Source organism: Saimiri boliviensis, chromosome 17, assembly GCF_048565385.1.
Source record: "Saimiri boliviensis isolate mSaiBol1 chromosome 17, mSaiBol1.pri, whole genome shotgun sequence".
Classification (NCBI taxonomy): Eukaryota; Metazoa; Chordata; class Mammalia; order Primates; family Cebidae; genus Saimiri; species Saimiri boliviensis.
This window is the reverse complement of record NC_133465.1, coordinates 58,767,571-58,788,946: the sequence shown is the minus strand read 5'-3', so window position 1 is coordinate 58,788,946 and position 21,376 is coordinate 58,767,571. Positions and strand designations below refer to the sequence as shown.

The 21,376-nt window shown below is 35.1% G+C and overlaps 1 protein-coding gene across 5 annotated transcripts in view; it reads left to right on the top strand.

The window, feature by feature from the left end:
* ABCA8 (ATP binding cassette subfamily A member 8) overlaps positions 1 to 21,376 on the top strand; it is a 98,610-nt gene that overhangs the window by 16,859 nt on the left and 60,375 nt on the right. For 4 of the 5 annotated variants that reach the window (XM_010342488.3, XM_003931788.4, XM_074388905.1 and 1 more), the window contains 6 exons: positions 9,409 to 9,510; positions 10,477 to 10,681; positions 15,761 to 15,925; positions 19,332 to 19,435; positions 20,084 to 20,310; positions 21,232 to 21,373. In XM_010342488.3, coding sequence (XP_010340790.1) covers positions 9,415 to 9,510; positions 10,477 to 10,681; positions 15,761 to 15,925; positions 19,332 to 19,435; positions 20,084 to 20,310; positions 21,232 to 21,373 — 939 coding nt within the window. In that variant the 5' untranslated portion in view covers positions 9,409 to 9,414. Of the gene's footprint in view, positions 1 to 9,408; positions 9,511 to 10,476; positions 10,682 to 15,760; positions 15,926 to 19,331; positions 19,436 to 20,083; positions 20,311 to 20,411; positions 20,576 to 21,231; positions 21,374 to 21,376 lie in introns of those variants that run through there. The other variant, XM_074388907.1, reaches the window with a different exon arrangement.

The following is a 21,376-nucleotide window of genomic DNA, read 5'->3' as shown; positions in this document are numbered from 1 at the left end:
TTAATGGTAGACTGGCTAAAGAAAATGTGGCACATATACACCATGGAATGCTATGCAGCCATAAAAAAAAAGAATGAGATCATGTCCTTTGCAGGGACTTTAATGAAGCTGGAAGTCATCACTCTCAGAAAACTAGCACAGGAACAGAAAACCAAATACCGCATGTACTCACTCATAAGTGGAAACTGAACAATGAGAACACATGGACACAGGGAAGGGAGCAACACACACTGGGGCCTGTTAGGGATTGGGGACAAGGGAATGGAGAGCATTAGGAGAAATACCTAAGGAATGCGGGGCTTAAAACCTAGATGATAGGTTGGTAGGTGCAGCAAACCACCATAGTACATGTATAACAACGTAACAAACCTGCACATTCAGCACATGTATCCCAGAACTTAAAATAAAATAAAAATAAATAAATAAATAATCTAAATTGGATCAAGTTCAAACAGACAACTCTAATAGGCCAGTCTTCTTTAATTAATTGAACCTTTGTTAACAGCGATGATAACCTAGCCCATCCTTATCCCTGAAAGTGAAACCCTGTCTCTGCTAAAAATACAAAAATTAGCCAGGTGTGGTGGTATGCACCTGTAGTCCCAGCTACTCAGGACGCTGAGGCAGGAGAATCACTTCAATCCAGGAGGCAGAGGTTTCAGTGAGCCAAGATCATGCCACGGCACTCCAGCCTAGCAACAGGGTGAGACTCCGTCTCAAAAAAAGCAACAAACAGACAAAGAAAAGGAATAAAAGGCTCATAAGGTTTTATCAGCAAATTTGCTAGCCTTCTAAGATCAGATCATCCATGTTTTACAAACTGTCGTGGAGAACGGAAAAAGAAAATGCTAACCATAATAAACCTAATATAACATTGAGGCTAAAATCAGACAAGCACACTGTATAAACAATTACATTACAGCTAGTGCTCAACTTACGACCATGATTGGTTCCAACAGACTGGTCGTAACACGATTTGGTCGTAAGTTGAGTAGGCTCTATGTACAGTACAGTACTGTTTAATGATGTTATAAAAATCTTTAAGTCATATTTTATCATAATTTTCTTTCATTATTGTTATATATCATAATTTTCTTTGTTCATTTTATGCCATTTGTATAATCTCTACACCATGATCGCATGGATGCAGAACCTTTCACAGCTTCACGAATTCTTTATCTTTCAAAATCGTCGACACAATGTGATAACTTCATATCATGTGCGATCACATTCACTTTCTTTCCTCCCTCCCACTGCTTAATTACCTTCATTTTTGTGTCGAGATCGATGGCCTTTCTTTCCTTCTTAGCAGGCTGAGGCATAGACAAAGACAATTTCCTCTTGGTAGACATCTTGGGAGGGGTTTGATGAAAAATATCCAAGACACAAAACACAAATTGCTGTACCAAGTCTGGGATAACAGTTGAAATGGTACACATGGAGATGGTAGTGCTGCCAGAAGCTGGTCTGCACTGTCATACACCCAGCTGGGCAACTTTTGCGCTGCCAGACGCGGAGCAGTCGTGGCTAGTGATTGTGGTCTTAAAGTCGAATGGTCGTAAGTTGCATAGGTCGTAAGTCAATCAATACCTGTATAGTACACAGTAATTTTTGATTATAAACAATCCCAGGCAAAATATTGGCAAATTCAATTAAGTAGTATTAAAAAACACCTTATGACAAATTATAGTATTTACTGGAAAATATGAGAGAAAACATCAATCTAATTTACACGTTAGCAGATTATATTAGATATAATCATAATCACAAAAGAATATGAGAAAATATCTACTAAAATACTAAATTCATTAATGAATTAAGACCTTAGGAATGTAGACTAGCAGTTGATGTCTCTTATACTATAGTAATAATGACCATTTAACAAAAACACGTGAAGGGTATCATTTTGAATGATAACAATTATATGATTTTTCTCCAGTCAGGGAGATAACAAGGATGTCTGCTCTATAAACCTAACTCTTCAGTGTTGCATAATGGTAGCACCTTATGCATTAAGACAAGAAAAAATGTAAGAGATTAAAAGGTTATTTTAAAACATTATTGTTTATATTAGAAAACAGGAAGATTTATTTTTAAAATGTCTTACTAACTTGAGAATTCATTGATGGTTTTAGATAAATGAAGTCAGTGGCATTTCTAAAGATAAGCAATGATGAATGCACATAATTAATCAAAATGCCAGTGACAGCTCTAAATTTTGTAAATAATTTTGATGAAAGTAATCAATGAAACTTTTGTAGATATATAAAAATGTAAATAACATCATTAGAGGATATGATATAGTCATGGAAAAAATAATGTCTGTGTAGAGGAAAACTCAGTACCACAAACGTTTTAATTATCTCTGAGTGAATTCATAAATTTAATACAATAGTAATCCGATCTTTATCATGAAACATGACAAAATGTTTCCAGTATGCATTTAGAAGAGCATAAGTAGTTAATATAAATTGAACTATAGAATAAATCTAATAAAAATTATTTAATGGCTCAACTACAATACAATACAATTTCTGTTTCTTTTTCTCTTTTTTTGGAGATGGAGTCTTGCTCTGCCACCCAAGCTGGAGTGCAGTGGTGCCATTTTGGCTCACTACAACCTCAGCCTTCTGGGTTCAAGTGATTCTCCTGCTTCAGCCTCCCGAGTAGCTGGGATTGCAGGTGCGCGCCACCATGCCTGGCTAATTTTTTTGTATTTGTAGTAGAGATGGGGTTTCACCTTGTTGCCTAGGCTGGTCTCAAACTCCTGAGCTCAGGTGTTCTGCCTGCCTCAGCCTCCCAAATTGCTGGGATTACAGGTGTGAGCCACTGTGTGCCTGACCAATACAATAGAATTTCTTGCCCACTAAACTAAGACATTGGCTTGTGTTCACAGTCTTCTGAGAATTATGGTTTCTAGATTCATTTATGTCTCTACAAAGGATATGAACTCATCACTTTTCATGGCTGCATAGTATTCCATGGTGTATATGTGCCACATTTTCTTTGTCCAGTCTATCATTAATGGGCATTTGTGTTGGTTCCAGGTCTTTGCTATTGTAAACAGCTCCACAACAAACATATGTGTGCATGTGTCTTTATAATAGAGTGATTTATAATTCTTTAGGTATATACCCAGTAATGGGATTGGAGGGTCAAGTGGAATTTCTATTTCTAGATCCTTGAGGAATCGCCACAGTCTTCCATAATGGTTGAACTAATTTGCACTCCCACTAACAGTGTAAAAGTGTTCCCTTTTCTCCACTTCCTCTCCAGCATCTGTTGTCTCCAGATTTTTTAATGATCGCCATTCCAACTGGCATGAAGTCCTTGCCTACACCTATGTCCTGAATGGTGTTGCCTAGGTTTTCTTCTAGGGTTTTTATGGTGTTAGTTCTTATGTTTAAATCTCTAATCCATCTGGAGTTAATTTTTGTATAAGGTGTAAGGAAGGTGTCCAGTTTCAGCTTCCTGCATATGGCTAGCCAGTTTTCCCAACACCATTTATTAAACAGGGAATACTTTCCCCATTGCTTGTTTTTGTCTGGTTTGTCAAAGATCAGATGGTTGTAGATGTGTGGCTTTGCCTCCAAGGCCTCTGTTCTGTTTTGTCTATATCTGTCTATATCTCTGTTTTGGTACCAGTACCATGCTGTTTTGATTACTGTAGCCTTGTAGTATAGTTTGAAGTCAGGTAGCATGATGCCTCCAGCTTTGTTCTTTTTGCTTAGGATTGTCTTGGCTATTTGGGCTCTCTCTTGGTTCCATATGAAGTTTAAAGTGTTTTTTTTTCTAGTTCTGTGAAGAAGGTCAGTGGTAGCTTGATGGGGATAGCATTAAATCTATAAATTTCTTTGGGCAGTATGGCCATTTTCACAATGTTGATTCTTCCTAATCATGAGCATGGAATGTTTTTCCATATATTTGTGAACTCTCTTATTTCCTTGATTAGCGGTTTGTAGTTCTCCTTGAAGAGGTCCTTTACATCCTTTGTTAGTTGTATTCCTAGGTATTTTATTCTCTTTGTAGCAATTGTAAATGGGAGTTTGCTCTCTGTTTGTCTGTTGTTGGTGTATAATAATGCTTATCATTTCTGCACATTGATTTTGTATCCTGAGACTTTGCTGAAGTTGCTTATCAGCTTAAGGAGGTTTTGGGCTGAGACAATGGGGTCTTCTAAATATACAATCATATTGTCTGCAAATAGGGACAATTTGACTTCTTCTTTTCCTAATTGAATGCCATTTATTTCTTTTTCTTGCCTAATTGCTCTGGCCAGAACTTCCAATACTATATTGAATAGGAATGGTAAGAGAAGGCATCCTTGTCTAGTGCCACTTTTTAAAGGGAATGCTTATAGTTTTTACCTGTTCAGTATGATATTGGCTGTTATAAATAGCTTTTATTATTTTGAGATAAGTTCCATTGATACCTAGTTTATTGAGAGTTTTTAGCATAAAGGGCTGCTGAATTTTGTCAAAGGCTTTCTCTGCATCTATTGAGATCATCATGTGGTTTTTGTCTTTGTTTCTGTTTATGTGGTGGATTATGTTAATAGACTTGCATATGTTGAACCTGCCTTGCATCTCTGGGATGAAGCCTACTTGATTGTGGTGGATAAGCTTTTTGATGTACTGTTGGATTCAGTTTGCCAGTATTTTATTGAATATTTTTGCATCAATGTTCATCATGGATATTGGCCTGTAGTTTTCTTTTTTAGTAGTTACTGCCAGGTTTTGGTATCAGAATAATGTTGGTCTCATAGAAAGAGTTAGGGAGGATTCCCTCTTTTTTGGGCTCTGGGGTACATGTGCACATCCTGCATCTTGCAGGATTGTTGCATAGGTACATACATGCCATGGTGGTTTGCTGTCTTCATCCCCCACCTGTCACCTACATCAGACATTTTTTCCAGTGTTATCTCTCCCTTCCATCCCCTCACCTAGCCCAGTGAGTGTTGTTCCCTTCTCTGTGCCCAACTGTTTTCATTGTTCATCACCCATCTATAAGTGAAAACACGCAGTGTTAGGTTTTCTGTTCTTGTGTCAGTTTTCTGTATTGTATTGTTTGGAATAGTTTCAACAGGAATGGTACCAGCTCCTCTTTGTATGTCTGGTAGAGTTCAGCTGTGAACCCATCTGGACCTGGACCTTTTTTGGTCGGTGGCTATTAATTGTTGCCTCAACTTCAGACCTGGTTATTGGTTTATTCAGGGTTTCAACTTTTCCTGGCTTAGTCTTAGGAGTGTACAAGTATCCAGGAATTTAATTTATCTATTTCTTCCACATTTACTGGTTTGTGTGCATAGAGCTGTTTGTAGTAATCTCCGATGGTAGTTTGTTTCAATTGGTAGTAATCTCCCCTTTATCATTTTTTATTGCATCTATTTGATTCTTCTCCCTTTTCTTTTTTATAAGTCTGGCTAGTGGTCTGTCTATTTTGTTGATCTTTTCAAAAAAACCAGCTCCAGGATTTATTGATTTTTTTGAAGGTTTTTTTTGTGTCTCTATCTCCTTCAGTTCTGCTCTGATCTTAGTTATTTCTTTCTTCTGCTTACTTTTGAGGTTTTTTGTTTTTGTTTTTGTTTTGTTGTTGTTGTTTTTTTTATCTTGCTCCTCTAGCTCTTTCAATTTTGATGATAGGGTGTTGATTTTATATCTTTCCTTGTTTCTCATGTGGACATTTATTGCTATAAATTTCCCTCTAGACATTGCTTTAAATGCGTCCCATAGATTCTGGTACATTATGTCTTCATTCTGGTTGGTTTCAAAGAACATTTTTATTTCTGCCTTCATTTCATTGTTTATCCCTTCATTATTCAGGAGCAAGTTGTTCAGTTTCCACGTGATTGTTCAGTTTTGTGCTTTTCTTAGTCCTGAAACCTAATTTGATTCTGCTGTGATCTGATAGACTGTTGTATTTCCATTTTTCTGCATTTGCTGAGGAGTGATTTACTTCCAATTATGTGGTCAGTTTTAGAGTAGGTGTGATGTGGTGCTGAGAAGAATGTGTATTCTGTGGATTTGGGGTGGAGTGTTCTGTAAATGTCTATTAGGTCCACTTAGTCCAGATCTGCTTTCAAGCCCTGAATAATCTTGTTGACTTTCTGTCTCATTGATCTATCCAATATTGTCAGTGGAGTGTTATAGTCTCCCACTATTATTGCGTGTGAGTCTAAGTCTCTTTATAGGTCGTTAAGAACTTGCTTTATGTATCTGAATGCTCCTGCATTGGGTGCATACATATTTAGGATAGTTAGCTCTTCTTGTTGCATTGATCCTTTTACTGTTATGTAATACCCTTCTTTGTATCTTTTGATCTTTGTTGATTTAACGTCTGTTTTATCAGAGACCAGGATTTCTATCCCTGCTTTTTTTTTGCTCTTCATTTACAGGGTAAATCTTCTTCCATCCCTTTATTTTGAGTCTGTGTGAGTCTTTGCATATGAGATGGGTTTCCTGAATACAGCACACTGATGAATCTTGACTTTTTATCCAGTTTGCCAGTCTGTATCTTTCTACTGGGGCATTTGGGCCATTTACATTCAACATTAATATTGTTATGTTTGAATTTGATCCTGCCATTGTGTTACTAGCTGGTTGTTTTGCCCATTAGTCGACACAGTTTCTTCATTGGGTCACTGTTCTTTACCATTTGGTATATTTTTGGAGTGGCTGATACTGGTTGTTTCTTTCCATGTTTAGTACTTCCTTCAGGAGCTCTTGTAAGGCAGGTCTTGTAGTGACAAAATCTCTCGCAATTGCTTGTCTGTAAAGGATTTTATTTCTCCTTCACTTAGGAAGTTTAGTTTGGCTGGATATGAAATTCTGGGTTAAAAGTTCTTTTCTTTAAGGATGTTGAATATTGGCCGCCACTCCCTTCCAGCTTGTAGGGTTTCTCCTGAGAGATGCGCTGTGAGTCTGTTGGTCTTTCCTTTGTGAGTGGCTTGACCTTTTTCTCTGGCTGCCCTTAGGATTTTTTCCTTCATTTCAACCCTAGTGAATCTGACGATTATGTGCCTTGGGGTTGCTCTTCTTGAGGAGTATCTTTGTGGTGTTCTCTGTATTTCCTGGATTTGAATGTTGGCCTGCCTTGTTAGGTTGGGGAAGTTCTTTTGGATAGTATCCTGAAGAGGGTTTTCCAACTTGGATTCATTCTCCCCATCACATTCAGGTATGCCAATCAAGAGTAGATTAGGTATTTTCACATAATCCCATAGTTCTTGGAGGCTTTGTTTGTTTGTTTGTTTGTTTGTTTGTTTGTTTGTTTTTTCACTCTTTTTCCTCTTCTGCTTGATCGATTCGGCTGTTGAAACTTGTGTATGCCTCGTGAAGTTCTCATGCTTTCTTTTTCAGCTCCATCAAGTCATTTATGTTATTCTCTAAGCTGATTATTCTAGTTAGCATTTTGTTTAACCTTTTTTCAAGGTTCTTAGTTTCTTTGCATTGGGTTAGAACATAGTCTTTAACTCAGAGAAGTTTATTATTACCCACCTTTATCCAGTCTATCATTAATGAACATTTAGGTTGGTTCCAAGTCTTTGCTATTGTAAATTTTTTTAATTAATACTAGGTGAAACCTATAAAAAAAGAATTGACAATTAATTGTTGGCTTCCCAGTAATTGTGAAGAAACATGCAAGCTGTGGGTACCAGGACTAGTGTCCACACTCAGCCATTAAAATTTTAACATTTCAGCTCCTTTCTTCCCACCTGTTTTTATAGTAGCCTTGCCTTTCTGTAATACTCTACCAATTCTGAAACTGTTCCTGGGTCCCATTTATCCCTGAAGAAGGCTTTTACCCTTTGAACTTCAGTTTACCTATTTATCTGTGATCTCAGCTCTTAGGTGGGCTCAAAGAAAAGTTATAATTTTATAGATTGTGTGACTTTCTCTCATTATTAGGAAAGAAGCAATATTCTCTTGAGAATTTATGCATTGTAAGTGAAAGAAAAATCTAGGAAATCTTAGAGAGAATGGCAGTATCATTATAGATGAAAATGTGGGAAAGATATATTTTGAAATACTTCATATCATAGTATAAATTGCTACAAATGATTTTATAAAAAGATATATACACATACACAAAGATTATATATATGCAAATATGTGCGTGTATTTTTCCTGATGACTCTGCATAATAAACATAAATAAATTCTTAAAGATGAAAACAAGAAATAAATGTCATTTTAAAATGACATTTGATTCAAATGTCATTTTAAAATGGCAATGTAAAATCTCTTTACAATATTCCAGGCCAAAATATGGTAACCCTATCTTAAGATTTTAATTTTTCAAAGAAATAAAGTGAAAAGTACGATTTATTTCACTAGGGAAAGAAAATTTTCTTTCTTCCCACAACCTAGTAAAGAGTGCAATTATTTCTGCTAGAAAGAGCAAAGATCCCATTATATTGTCTTAGATAGATCAATTCCTAAAACAGATTATTTATTCAGGTTCTCAAGCTAAATATTATAGAGACATTAAGTTGAGTGTACAAGGATGTATTTATTGAAATTAAGAGTGGTGTATGTGTACGTGTTGATCTGGGTGCAATCCAGGGACAGAAACTATACAGTAATTAAACAAAGTAAGTTTAATATACAGAACTATTAAATGATGACAGGAGAATAACTATAAAGATGGACTGAGTTCAAGAGGGCTTCCTAGGGTTGAGAGAGAATATCCAAGGAAGAATAAACATGAGGAGATAAGGTATTGACAATTGGATAAGGTGTGGTTGAAGCCCACTGAATGGCAGAGAAGCCTGAATGGCAAGCTGTGGGCACCAGGACTGGAGTGCGCTGCTTTTGCAACAGGACAGCCAAAAGAAGCAAAGCTTTGAGGAAAGGACTGTAGCTATCTGGGGCTCCCAGACGTACTATGCTACCCAAGTCCAGAGCTAGAGGAAACACACAGTGAATCCTGCATACTGTAGGTACTTTGCATTGGAGAAAACTATTTATTCAGTGGGAAAAAAATACATTCTATAGAAACCTGGCAAATGAACTATTCTGATTCCTGGATGGCATCAGATGCCTGCAGTATCTCTACTACCCTCTCTATTGAAAGAGCATAACATCATGCCAGCTGGCAAAAGAAAGTACTTAAAGGAGTCAGATCCGTTTTTATAGAGCAGGCTATGCAGAGTAAATTGAGGTCTGAGACACAGTAAATTGGTAACTGGCACAGTGCATCACAAATAAATGATGGAACAGAGTCTGCAAGTGGAGAAAGGCAGGAGAACATGGGAGTAATACAATGCTGACTTGGGAACACCCTGACTCTTTGCAATCATTTGGAACATTGGAGTATTAGGCTACATTTTGTTGTTGTTGTTGTTTGCAGGATATTTCTTCTTATTAAAAACTTCATATTAATTGTATCTTCTTTCTTTTTTATTAAACAGGACAAGATGAGAAAGAGAGAGATCAGTGTGTGTCAACAAACTGGGGCCTTATTATGCAAGAACTTTCTTAAAAAATGGAGACTGAAAAGAGAGTCCTTACTGGTATGACTCAGCATCTATATTATTCTGTGTTTATGGTAGGAAAATATATGTTGCCTGGGAGGTATCTATGCCACGATTATCTCCCCTGACACATACACCGAAAACACTAAAATACAGCACCTTTATACAACAGAAAACGCTATTCTTCAGGCCATGCATCCGTTAGAAGACATTTCTATTGACATGGGCTCACACGTGGAGGTCTGAAAGCACTGAATCTGGTCAGCATTTAACATATGAAAACATGTTTTAAAAGCCAATGGTCAGATTTGTTACTAGTGTCCCCACTCATGGAGACTAGGGTTAAGATACTGACATTCCAAAGATACGGTAAACAAACCAACCCACCACAATGGGTAACTGGCTTTTTCTCTGTGGGATCTCTTTCTCTTCTTAAGAAATCAGTTTTCTTCAAAAATAGAACAGTTGAAATTGTATTAAGTTCCAAGAAGAAAATTGGCATAATCTTATAATCTTACCATATAAAAAACCTTGATTAAACTTTGGTATATTTTAAAAATCAGTTAGATGTAGCTAGATCGCATTTTTAACTAAATTGGAATTCCACTATGTAAACATTGTGAAGTTTTTTTCCCTAAGATAATGCATTTCAGAAATGAAGTGATTTCTTATTGAGAGTTCCCATGTGATCAGGATTTATAACTAATTAAGATAGTGTACCTCAGACAGTATCTTATTATTAGAATGATCAGAATGCCCTTACAAACCAGCATACTGTTGAGTTTGTAATTCTAGAATCTTGGCCTGTAACCAGTATATTATTACTAAGCTAGCAATGCCTTGAAACTATCTCTTACAACACAGACCTTCAGCAGACTTTAAACAGTTTATGGAATATATTAAAACTAGAAAAGTAAAAAAAAGAGATGAACTTTATGACAAAATGATTGTGAATGACTAATTTTAAATAAGATTTTTCTTTGTCCTTTCTCCTGTATTATATAGGAATGGGTGAATGCATTGGTCTTACTGCTTTGTTTATATACATATCCTCATGGTCATCAAGTAAATGATTTTTCTTCACTGCTTACCAATGACCTGGGACGGCTAGATGCATTTAATGAATCTGGATTTTCTGTTGCATACACGCCTGTCACCAAAGCAACCCAACAGATAATGAATAAAGTAGCCTCTGCTTCCTTCCTGGCAGGTGAGATTTCTAGTTACTTAAGAGAAATGTCTGGTGTGAATATTTGGTTTATTTGACTGCAGATTTATGCATTTGATTTGTTTTTCAGTTTGATAAATCTTAATTGTCAAACTTCGTGGAGTATATGAATTAGGAATATACCTTCCCTTTACTGGAAGTAAGACACCACCACTCAGTATCTAAGTTAAAACTAAACGTATTACTTGCCAAACAAGGGTTTGCCATTTGGAGTACACAGTCTCTCAATAAGAAATGTGTTTGATCTGGTACAGGATTTGAGAAAGCATGGAATATGCAGACTGGTGTACATTTAGAGCAGCAGTGTTTAGGGATATGTTGACATGTGACTCTGAAAGCATTGTCACCAAAATGAAATCGTTGCTATAGCGTTCTCTTGTTCTTATAGGCAAAGAACAACCAGTCTTTTCCTTTCTTAAATTTGATTATAGGAATTTCAACCTTACCTTTTAACACCAAAAACATGTCCTTGCTATATTTGGATAGTCCTTTGAATATTCTGTATTTCAGATTTTCATCCTCCAGCATTAAGGTACTTAACGAGTTAAGGTTAAGTACTTAGGTCGAGTTAAGGTTAAGGCTACATAATGAGTACCCTAAAGCTGAAGAAGGGTCAAGATCATTTTTGTAACAATCGTTTTTGTAACGATGTTCTGAAATTAGAGGAGATGCAACCCGGTACAAAGGCAAGAAAACTAGACTTAGAGTCAGGACATTTGATTAAAAGTAATTCTGAGAGTCCACCCAGAACTGCTGTAATGTGTATGTGTCTGGAGTACATTTGAAAATCATCAGCTTCTCATAGCCTTATTATTAGCATATGCAAAATAAGATTAACAATTTATGCAACAATAAACTCTTACAGTTGGAAGAATATAAGACCTTGATAGATCAGTAGGGTGACTAGTTAACAATAATCTATAAAAAATACTATATTTTTCATAAATATTTCAGTTGAGAGTAAAAGGACCAACTCAATCTGTCTCTTTTTTTTTAGTATATTTTAAGTTCTGGGGTACATGTGTAAAATGTGCAGGTTTGTTACATAGGTATACACGTGCCATCCATCACCCCTGTCATCTACATTAGGTATTTTTCCTAATGCCATCCGTCCCCAACCCCTGCTATATCTCCCCTAGCCCCCCACCCCGCAACAGGCCATGGCATGTGATGTTCCCCTCCCCGTGCCCATGTGTTCTCATTGTTCAATACCCACTTATGAGTAAGAACTTATGTGGTATTTGGTTTTCTGTTCTTGTGTCAGTTTACTGAGAATGATGGTTTCCAGCTTCATCCATGTCCCTGCAAAAGACATGAACTCATCCTTTCTTATGGCTTCATAGTATTTCATGGTATATATGTGCCACATTTTCTTTATCCAGTATATCATTGATGGGCATTTGGGTCGGTTCCAAGTCTTTGCTACTGTGAACAGTGCCAAGATAAACATACATGTGCATATGTCTTTATAATAGAACGATTTATAATCCTTTGGATATATACTCAGTAATGGGATTACTGAGTCAAATGGTATTTCTATTTCTAGATCCTTGAGGAATTGCCACACTCTCTTCCACAATGGTTGAACTAGTTTACACTCCCACCAACATTGTAAAAGCATTCCTATTTCTTTACATCCTCTCCAGCGTCTGTTATCTCCTGATTTTTTAATGATTGCTATTCTACGTGGCATGAGTGGTATCTCAATGTGGTTTTGATTTACATTTCTCTAATGACCAGTGATGATGAGCTTTTTTTTTTTTTTCATATTTTTTTTTCATGTTTGTTGGCTGCATAAATGTCTTCTTTTGCAAACTGTCTGTTCATATCCTTTGCCCACTTTTTGATGGGGTTGTTTGTTTGTTTCTTGTAAATTTGTTTAAGTTCTTTGTAGATTCTAGATATTAGCCCTTTGTCAGATGGGTAGATTGCAAAAAAATTTTTTCATTCTGTTGGTTGCCAGTTCCCTCTAATGATAGTTGCTTTTGCTGTGTGGAGCTCTGGAGTTTAATTAGATCCCTTTTGTCTATTTTGGCTTTTGTTGCCATTGCTTTTAAGAGAAAGAATCCTTCATCTTCCTTAAAGAAGCAGAGTATTAATGCAAAGCAGAATAGAGGTTTATCATTAACAGAGGAGGAACTATGTCTCTGTCCCTTAGATCTATAGCTTTGTTTGCTGGCTTCATTCACAGATTGGTTCTCCCGGGGACATAGTTGGTCTGCAGACTCTCCGGATTTAAGCCCTACCAGATTAGCAACTCCAGTGAAAAGATTGCATATCATTTCTAATAGTTCACAATAACTTCAAGGATTATATCCATGGGAACAAATAGGTGACTTTGGGTTAATGTTGATCTTGGTTCACCAAGAACTAATCTCCCTGGATAGGGAGATGCAGTATTTTCATTGGCCACTTGAGTTCCCAGGTCATGAACTACATCCAAACCAACAGGATATGTGAGTGGAGGAAGGGAAGTATCCCAGATGGATCATAGTATGTTTTACTAGAAGAAGAACTGGATGTCAACAGATAAAAACAACATATGTCCTTTACAACTATAAGTGCATACTTCAAAGGGAAATCTGTGGTGATTGCCCTGTCACTTGTTCATAGTCTTGGCCTAGGGCTAGGATAAAGACTAAAATTAGTGCTACAGTGGTTATAAGTTTTAAGTTGTTTGAGATGCTCAAGGTAATAGTAACAGAAGGATGGTTTCTAGAGCAGCTAGTAAAAATGTAATAGCTACTAAGAAGTTCGTAAAGAATGGCATATAGGTGTGTCCTATTAGATCAGACCCACATTCATATGGACATGATTTTTTTCTGCATAAATATTTAGTTGTTGTAATCAGAATAACTACAAAAAATAATGCTAGCAATGCGTTCGTTAATAAAATTAATAGGAGGTTAATTATTCTGTTTTGTATTATACCAAACCTAACTAATTGAAAGTCAACTGTGCTAATACTAAAAGAAGATTCTCATTGACACATAGGGATAGAAGTGCAGGAACAGTCAGACTATATCTACAGAATGTCAGTATCAGGCAGCAGCTTCAAGTCAGAAATGATGGTTGGATGTAAAGTGAGATTTTATTTGATGAGCTGAGTTATTATGAGTTGAGTTATAATTTTAAAGTGACTTCGAGCTTGTACAACTGTGTGAGTATCCTAAAAACCATGAAAAATAATTATAAGTTCCTCAAAGAGGTCTCCTTTGCCCATCAGATCTAATGGAGAGTTAGAATCTTAAGCTTGATTCAATAAGTGATATGGTACCAACACAGTTTTGAATCAGGGAATTGGCATAATGAAAATGGCAGTTTTTGAAGATTCATCTAGCAGAGGTGACAGGATTGATTTAAAGATGCTAAAGAAAAATATCAAGGAGGTTGAGAGACCAGATCCAATAATAGGTTTGGAAGATTTAAACAAGGCTTCTTAAAATGAAAGACTCATGCCTTATTTACTCCTAATATTACCAATAATTTTCTGTTTGTATTTATCACTGTATTAGTTTTCTAGGAATGCCATAACAAACTACCACCCACTGGGTGGCTAAAACAACTGTGTGAGTATCCTAAAAACCATGAAATTATTAAAAGGGTGAATTTTATGGTATGTGAATTATATCTCAATTTTTAAAAGAATATAAAAACATGACTTACAAGGTACTGGCTACTCATTTTAAGCAACATAATTTCCACCAAGGACATTCTTCTATGGAGAACCTGCGCATCTTGCTCCACCCAGTCACTGAAAGTCTGCATAACCTCTTTTTTCCCTTTCTTTTGTCAACTTCTGTCCAAATTCCACTCCAGGCTAAATAATCATTGATTTTATGCCTGGATTTTGACCCCTTGACTGGATTTAGTATCCAGTAATCCAGGAGCCTCTCTGGCCACAGTTTCCAGAGCAAGTCAGACTTTTCCTTCCTGTGAGCCATTCAAAGCTTCCTTTCTTATGGTACCTCACCAACCATCACACCATTAGTTCCCCCTGGATTTTAATGTCTACACTGTGCATCTTACCTACCAACACTGAATCCACTTCTGATTCAGAGTGATCACATGATATAGACTATCACCTGAGGTCCAGCCCTGAGGTGTGTCTGTGCTTCCTCTCTGTTTCACAAATGTCCATGACAAGTCCCAATGTCAGAAACTTGTGCTTCTCAACATTACTTCATTCAAAACAACATGCAATTATAACAAATATTCATTAAATGCTGCAGTATGCTATATTTTTACAAAAGCTGTATTCTGTAAAAAGAGAATATTTTATGATAGTATTCTATATTCTGTACTCTATTAATATTCTATAATAATTATAATAGTTATTAAGTTTATTTTACATATATAGAAATTGAGTAACAAACGTTAAGGCATTTGCTCATGACGACACAAGTTTGACAATAAAATTAATTCTATCAAGATACATGCTGCCTGCTCCCTCTACATTCATCTTCAACACTTCCACCCCAATCCAGAACTTTTCTTATTTTTTGTCTAATTTTTTAGTATTAATAAAGTACCCATGTGGCCTTGGATACAATATCTACAAAAAAGAGGGATTCTTTCAGTGATGTCAACATAATTTCTTAACATGTTTTTAAATTTATCACTTTTTAAGCTTATTAACCATACAATCAGGCTTGTTAAAGAAAAACGAATTCGTATAGGTATGTCCACCTGATACAAAACAGTGCCTAACTGCAATTTAAATATCTATCTGTCTATATTTACCATTTCAGAATTTTAGGAATGTTAATTATTTTTGAACAGTTTAATTGGTATAGTATGACATTGTATGTGATTGAAATTGGTTCATTAATCACAACATATGAAAATAAAATAACTACTTTTCATGTGTTCTGATTGTATCTGGATGGAATTTTAGAAATTTCTCTCCCAGCCAACTTTTTTGTCTACCTTTCTGAAAGTTAATACTTGATTGTGTTTTACTTCCATAGAAAACTTCAGTAAAAGCAATTCAACATGACATACTGAAGCTGTGTCTCCTAGTAATTTCCTAACAATTATATTCTCTTTTTGTAACAAAAGGTAAAATGGTCTTGGGAATGCCAGACGAAGAAAGTATTAAAGAATTCACAGCAAATAATTCTGAAGATATAGTAAGAGTAATCTTTACTAATACATACTCATATCATTTGAAGTTCTTGCTAGGACACAGAACGCCAAGAAAGAAGGAACACAAGGACCATACAGGTAATTTTCTGGCTCTAAAATTTCACTATTCTTTATTTCATTTATGTCATAAGCCGTGTGTGGGAATAGAGGTTAGTATGCCAAATTAGAGCATCACTGTCTGTCATAATGTCCTTCAACATTTAAAAAAAGTATATTCATTTTTGGGCATAAGAACATATTGATAAATGGTCATTATATATGGTTATATACATACAATAAATGGTACTGGGAGAATTAAATTGTCTAATGCAGAAGAATAGAACTGGACCCATATCTTTCACCACATACAAAAATTAACTCAAGATGCATTAAAACCTAAACATAGGACCTGAACCTATAAAAATTCAGAAAACAAAAACTAGGAATAACCCCTTCTGGACACTGGGCTAGGCAAAGAATTTATAACTAAGTCCTCAAAAGCAAATACAATAAAAACAAAAATAGACAAGTGAGACTTAATTAAACTAAAAAATCTTCTCACAGCAAAAGAAATAATCAACAGAGTAAACAGAAGACCTACAGATGGAAAATTGCAAACTATACATTCAAGAAACAACTCAAAGAACAAATAAGCCATTTGCCTATTTTTCAATGGGGTTATTTGAGTTGTTTGAGTTCTTTTTTCAAAAAAGACACATAGTGGTCAACCAATGTAAGAACAAACCTTAACATCACTAATTATCAGAAAATACAAATTAAAACCAGGAGATACCATCTTGCACTAGTCAGAATGGCAATTATTAAAAAGTCTTAAAGAAACAGATGTTGGCAAGGATGCAAAGAAAATATAATACTTATGCATCATTGGTAGAAGTGTAAATTAGTACAACCTTTATGGACAACAGTATGGAGATTTCCCAAAGAAGTAGAAACAAAACTACCATTTCATCCTGGAACTTCACTACTGGGTATCCATCCAAAGGAAAAAAAAAATCATTAGATTTAAAACGATATCTGCACTCATATATTTATTTCAGCACCATTCACAAAAGCAAAGATAGAAAATTAACATAAATGTCCACCAACAGAGGGTTAGATAAACAAAATATTATTTATGTATATATATGAATACTACCCAGCCATAAATTAAAATACTGATAAATTTGACTAAATATAAATTAAGAACTTCCCTTTATCAAAAGACACCAGAGAGTTAGTGAAAAATAAAGGCAAAAATTATGATAAAGTGACTGGGCATGGTGGCTCACACCTATAATCCTAGCACTTTGGGAGGCCAAGACAAGCAGATTGCCTGAGCTCAGGAGTTTGTGACCAACCTGGGCAACATGGTGAAACCTTGTCTCTACTAAAATACCAAAAAAAAAAAAAAAACCCAAAAAACAAAAAAAAACAAAAGTTAGCAGAGTGTAGAGACCTGTGTGCCTATAGTCCTAGCTGCTCAGGAGGATGAGGCAGGAGAATCACTTGAACCTGGGTGGCAGAGGTTGCAGTGAGCCAAGACCGTGCCACTAAACTCCATTCTGGGCAACAGACCAAAACTCCATCTCCAAAAAAATTAAAAAGGTGATAAAGTGTTTATAATAAAAAAAAACTAACAAAAAATGAATTCTAAAATATGTAAATATTTACTTGGAATAAATAGGAAAAAGATCAAAAATAGGAAAATAATAAAAAGATTATTAATAGGAATTTTATAAAACAGCACAGATCAAGAATAAGCACTTGGAGTGGTGCTTTTCTGCATTAGCAATCAGGAAAATGTATGTTGAAACCACATGTTATATCATTTCACATTTATAAGATTTGCAAAAATTAGCAAAAAAAAAAATTCAAAGTATTGACAAGGATATGTAGCAAAGAAAACACCTATCCAACTTTACATAATTTTTAAATTCCACAAAAACTGACAAATTTTATTTTAAAGTTGATGTGCACATAACCTACAACTCATCATCATAGAAATCTTGTTAGTGAAACTCTCGTACCTGCATTAAACACTTGCGGCCTATTCTCCTCTTCTTCCTGAGGACATAGAATATTTTTTGCAGCCATAATAAGATAGCTAAACCTAAGGGATTTAAAAGCAGGTATGAGTTCTTCACCTTTTCTCACTGCTTCTGCAAACTAAGGAATCATGTATAATACAGACAGTGCAACTAACAGTTAGAGGAAATGCCTTCCAACTTGGGATCCTAAATTTGATGTGAATAGAGTACCTCAACCCTCCTACCAAAGACCTATGCTGAATTTGTAGCCTGAGTGAGAAATAAACTTTTGTTGTGATAAATCACTGAGATTTAGGGATTATTACTGTAACATATAAGAGACTATCCTGACCAATATAGATATATTTACAAGAAGATATATATACAGATTTTTATAGCAGAAGATTTTTTTTCCAGTAATAGCAAAAAGAAGAAAGGAACTAACCCAATTATCATCAACAGAAGAATGGATACATATATTGATTTACATTCCTGCAATGGGATTCTGTAACCATAAAAAGAAAAAATTAAATGTGGACATTTATATACATGTCAAAATTATAATATGGAACAAATGAGCAAAGTTTATAATGATAAACATAACAAGTTATATGAAATTGGTAGAGTTTAATTTTTTTATATTGCATATATAGTTTAGAGATATGTAGTGGCATTATATAAACAGAACATTCAGGAAAGCAGTTAGCTAGCTAGAAACTTGGTGCTAGTGGAAGTGTACAGGGGATTCTGACTGTATTTAAAATGATGTATTTATTTTGCAGATTTGTAGTGGGTCCATTCGTGTTTATTATATTTTTATATCATTTGTATATCTGAAATATTTCAAGATGATTTTTAAAATACACTTTTCATGTAATATGCATTTAATTCCTCTACTCAATTTTAATTCATCTTATTCAAGAATATCTTTTCAATATAGTTTAATATTAAATGTGCTGGTAGGTCTTTTTTAATAAATCTTTGTCTTCAAAAGCTATTCTGATTGGCATGATTTAAGCACAGTAAGTAATCTTATTTGAACTTCTACTTGCCTATTATGCCTGTGTTATATTCAGTGTTAGAAAAAGCTTTAGTTCAGTGTTTCTCAATCCATGTTAGGCTCTGTAAACTTTTGAAAAACATAAAAATGTATTGTTTTCACAATACAAATTACAAAAGAAAAGGCATCAACAAAATTCTTGATCAGCAGTAAAGCATAGGACATGATATGGGAAAGCTTAGAGTGTTGTAACTTAATGTACAACATTTCCTAGGAGTGTTCTGCCTCATGAGTCTCCCTGATTCATTTTGAGAATCATTATTATAACTTATGTTGTTATAAGCTTTGAGTCAAAATAAGAACATTTGGAATTTGGAGCCATCATAAAGTCCACTGTTTGCTATAATCAGTATTGAAATAATATTTCAGCAATATAGATAGTGATGTAATGATATTTATGGTTTTTTTTTCCACAAAGCTCATTGTTATGAAACATATGAAGATGTTTACTGTGCAGTTTCAGAATTCTGGAACGAAGGTTTTGTGGTTCTTCAAGCTACCATTAATGCCGCTATTATAGAAGTGAGTATAACCTGTTCAATGCAAACTAATGTTTAATGCAAGTTAATAATATTAGAGGTATCAAAAGTTTCATGAAAGAAAATTTAAGTGGGTAGCCTTGTTATTTCATTTACTCACTCTGAAGTTCACTGAAATTGCTATATACCATGGAATGTATATACAAATAGAAGAAAAATTATCTCTTTCATGGACTCAAGTTTGTTGGGAAGCCAGGCAAATAAGAAAATTATTAGAACAGAAGTAGACTATTACAGAACTATAAATCAGGTCCTCATAAGTAAATGAGGATTCTCAGCCTTAGAATGCCATGGAAGAATTCCTCATTGAAATAACATTTCAGCTTGAAGCTTGAGGTGAAGGGTGGCTTACTGAATGTATAAATTCAGAAAAGGCATGCCGAGCAAATCATAAAGTAATGTTAGGCAGGGAGATATTGAAACACATAGTAAATCTGAGAATGGTGAGTAACTCAGAATGCCCAGATTCCAGGTTCCCAATAGGTCAATGGCAGGACATAGAAGTGGAAATTTAGGTTAGTATCAGATCCCAATAGGCCAATTATACATTCACAGGAAAACAGGTGGTTAAAAGAAAACAGAGCATGCTATTTACTAACATACAAATTTGTTTATTAATGCTTTTCTTCAGATTACAGCAAATCACTCAGTGATGGAAGAACTGATGTCAGTTACTGGAAAAATTATGAAGATACATTCCTTCATTAGCCAATCAGGAATTATAACTGATTTATTTCTTTTTGCCTGCATTATTTCCTTTTCTCCATTCATTTACTATGCATCTGCTAATGTTGCAAGGGAGAGGAAAAGGATGAAGGGCTTGATGACAATGATGGGTCTTCGGGATTCAGCATTCTGGTGAGTCAAACCCAGCACAAATAAGTAAAAATATTTATTTAAAATATTCTCCAATACATATTAATTGCTGTGTGTGAATTATTATTGTGTTTGTTTTGCAGCTGTTTTTTAAATTTAAAATTATTATTGCATTATAGTTTTCACATAATATTGTAAAACAAAAGAAAAGAAATTGATGAGGAAAGGAAAGTGAATTATTCTGACATAAAAGAAATGGGATTAAAAAAACATTCTTTCTTAACAAAAACAGTGAATGGAATTAAAGGCAAGTATGTAGACTTTTCAGTGAACACATCCAGAGAAAGATGACAACAATTTTTGGGAAAAAAGTGACATGACAGAATTACACGTAAGGAATGATTTCTTATGTCCAGGGAAACTTGAGATGGTCCTGAACTTGGAGAGACCCCAGAGAGGAGAGAAGGTTCTAAGATTCACTGTGGGCCTACCCTGTGTTAAGACAGTGCCCTACATATCCATCGTCTCATTGAGCCCTCAGTGTAGTATAATTCCTGGTGTCCAGAAACATAAAGGAATAATAGAATGGTTACAGAGGCTGCCCAAGGTTACAGAGCAAGAATGCAGCAGATAAAATGTTCAATCCAAAATCTATCAGACTGGATACCCAATTTTTCCTGTTACTCCATCCCCCAGAACAATGTGCGTATGTGTGTGAATGTATTTCTGATATCAATTTTAGGAAAAACAATTCCTAATTCCTAAAGAATATTTCTAATTCCTAAAGAATTCCATCCAAAATTTTTGCTTGTATTTATGTACTTAGAACACCCACAAAATACCTGTTGAAAGAGAGAATGAATGGATGAAAAAGTGAATGAAAAAATTATGTTAGAATCCATTTCAGGTCTTCCTTTTCAAGTGAAAATAAAATACTAAAATAATGTTTTATTTCCACATTAGGCTCTCCTGGGGTTTGCTTTATGCTGGTTTCATCTTCATTATGGCCCTTTTCTTGGCACTTGTTATAAAATCTATTCAGTTTATCATTTTGTCTGGCTTCATGGTGGTTTTCAGCCTCTTTCTCCTATATGGATTGTCTTTGGTG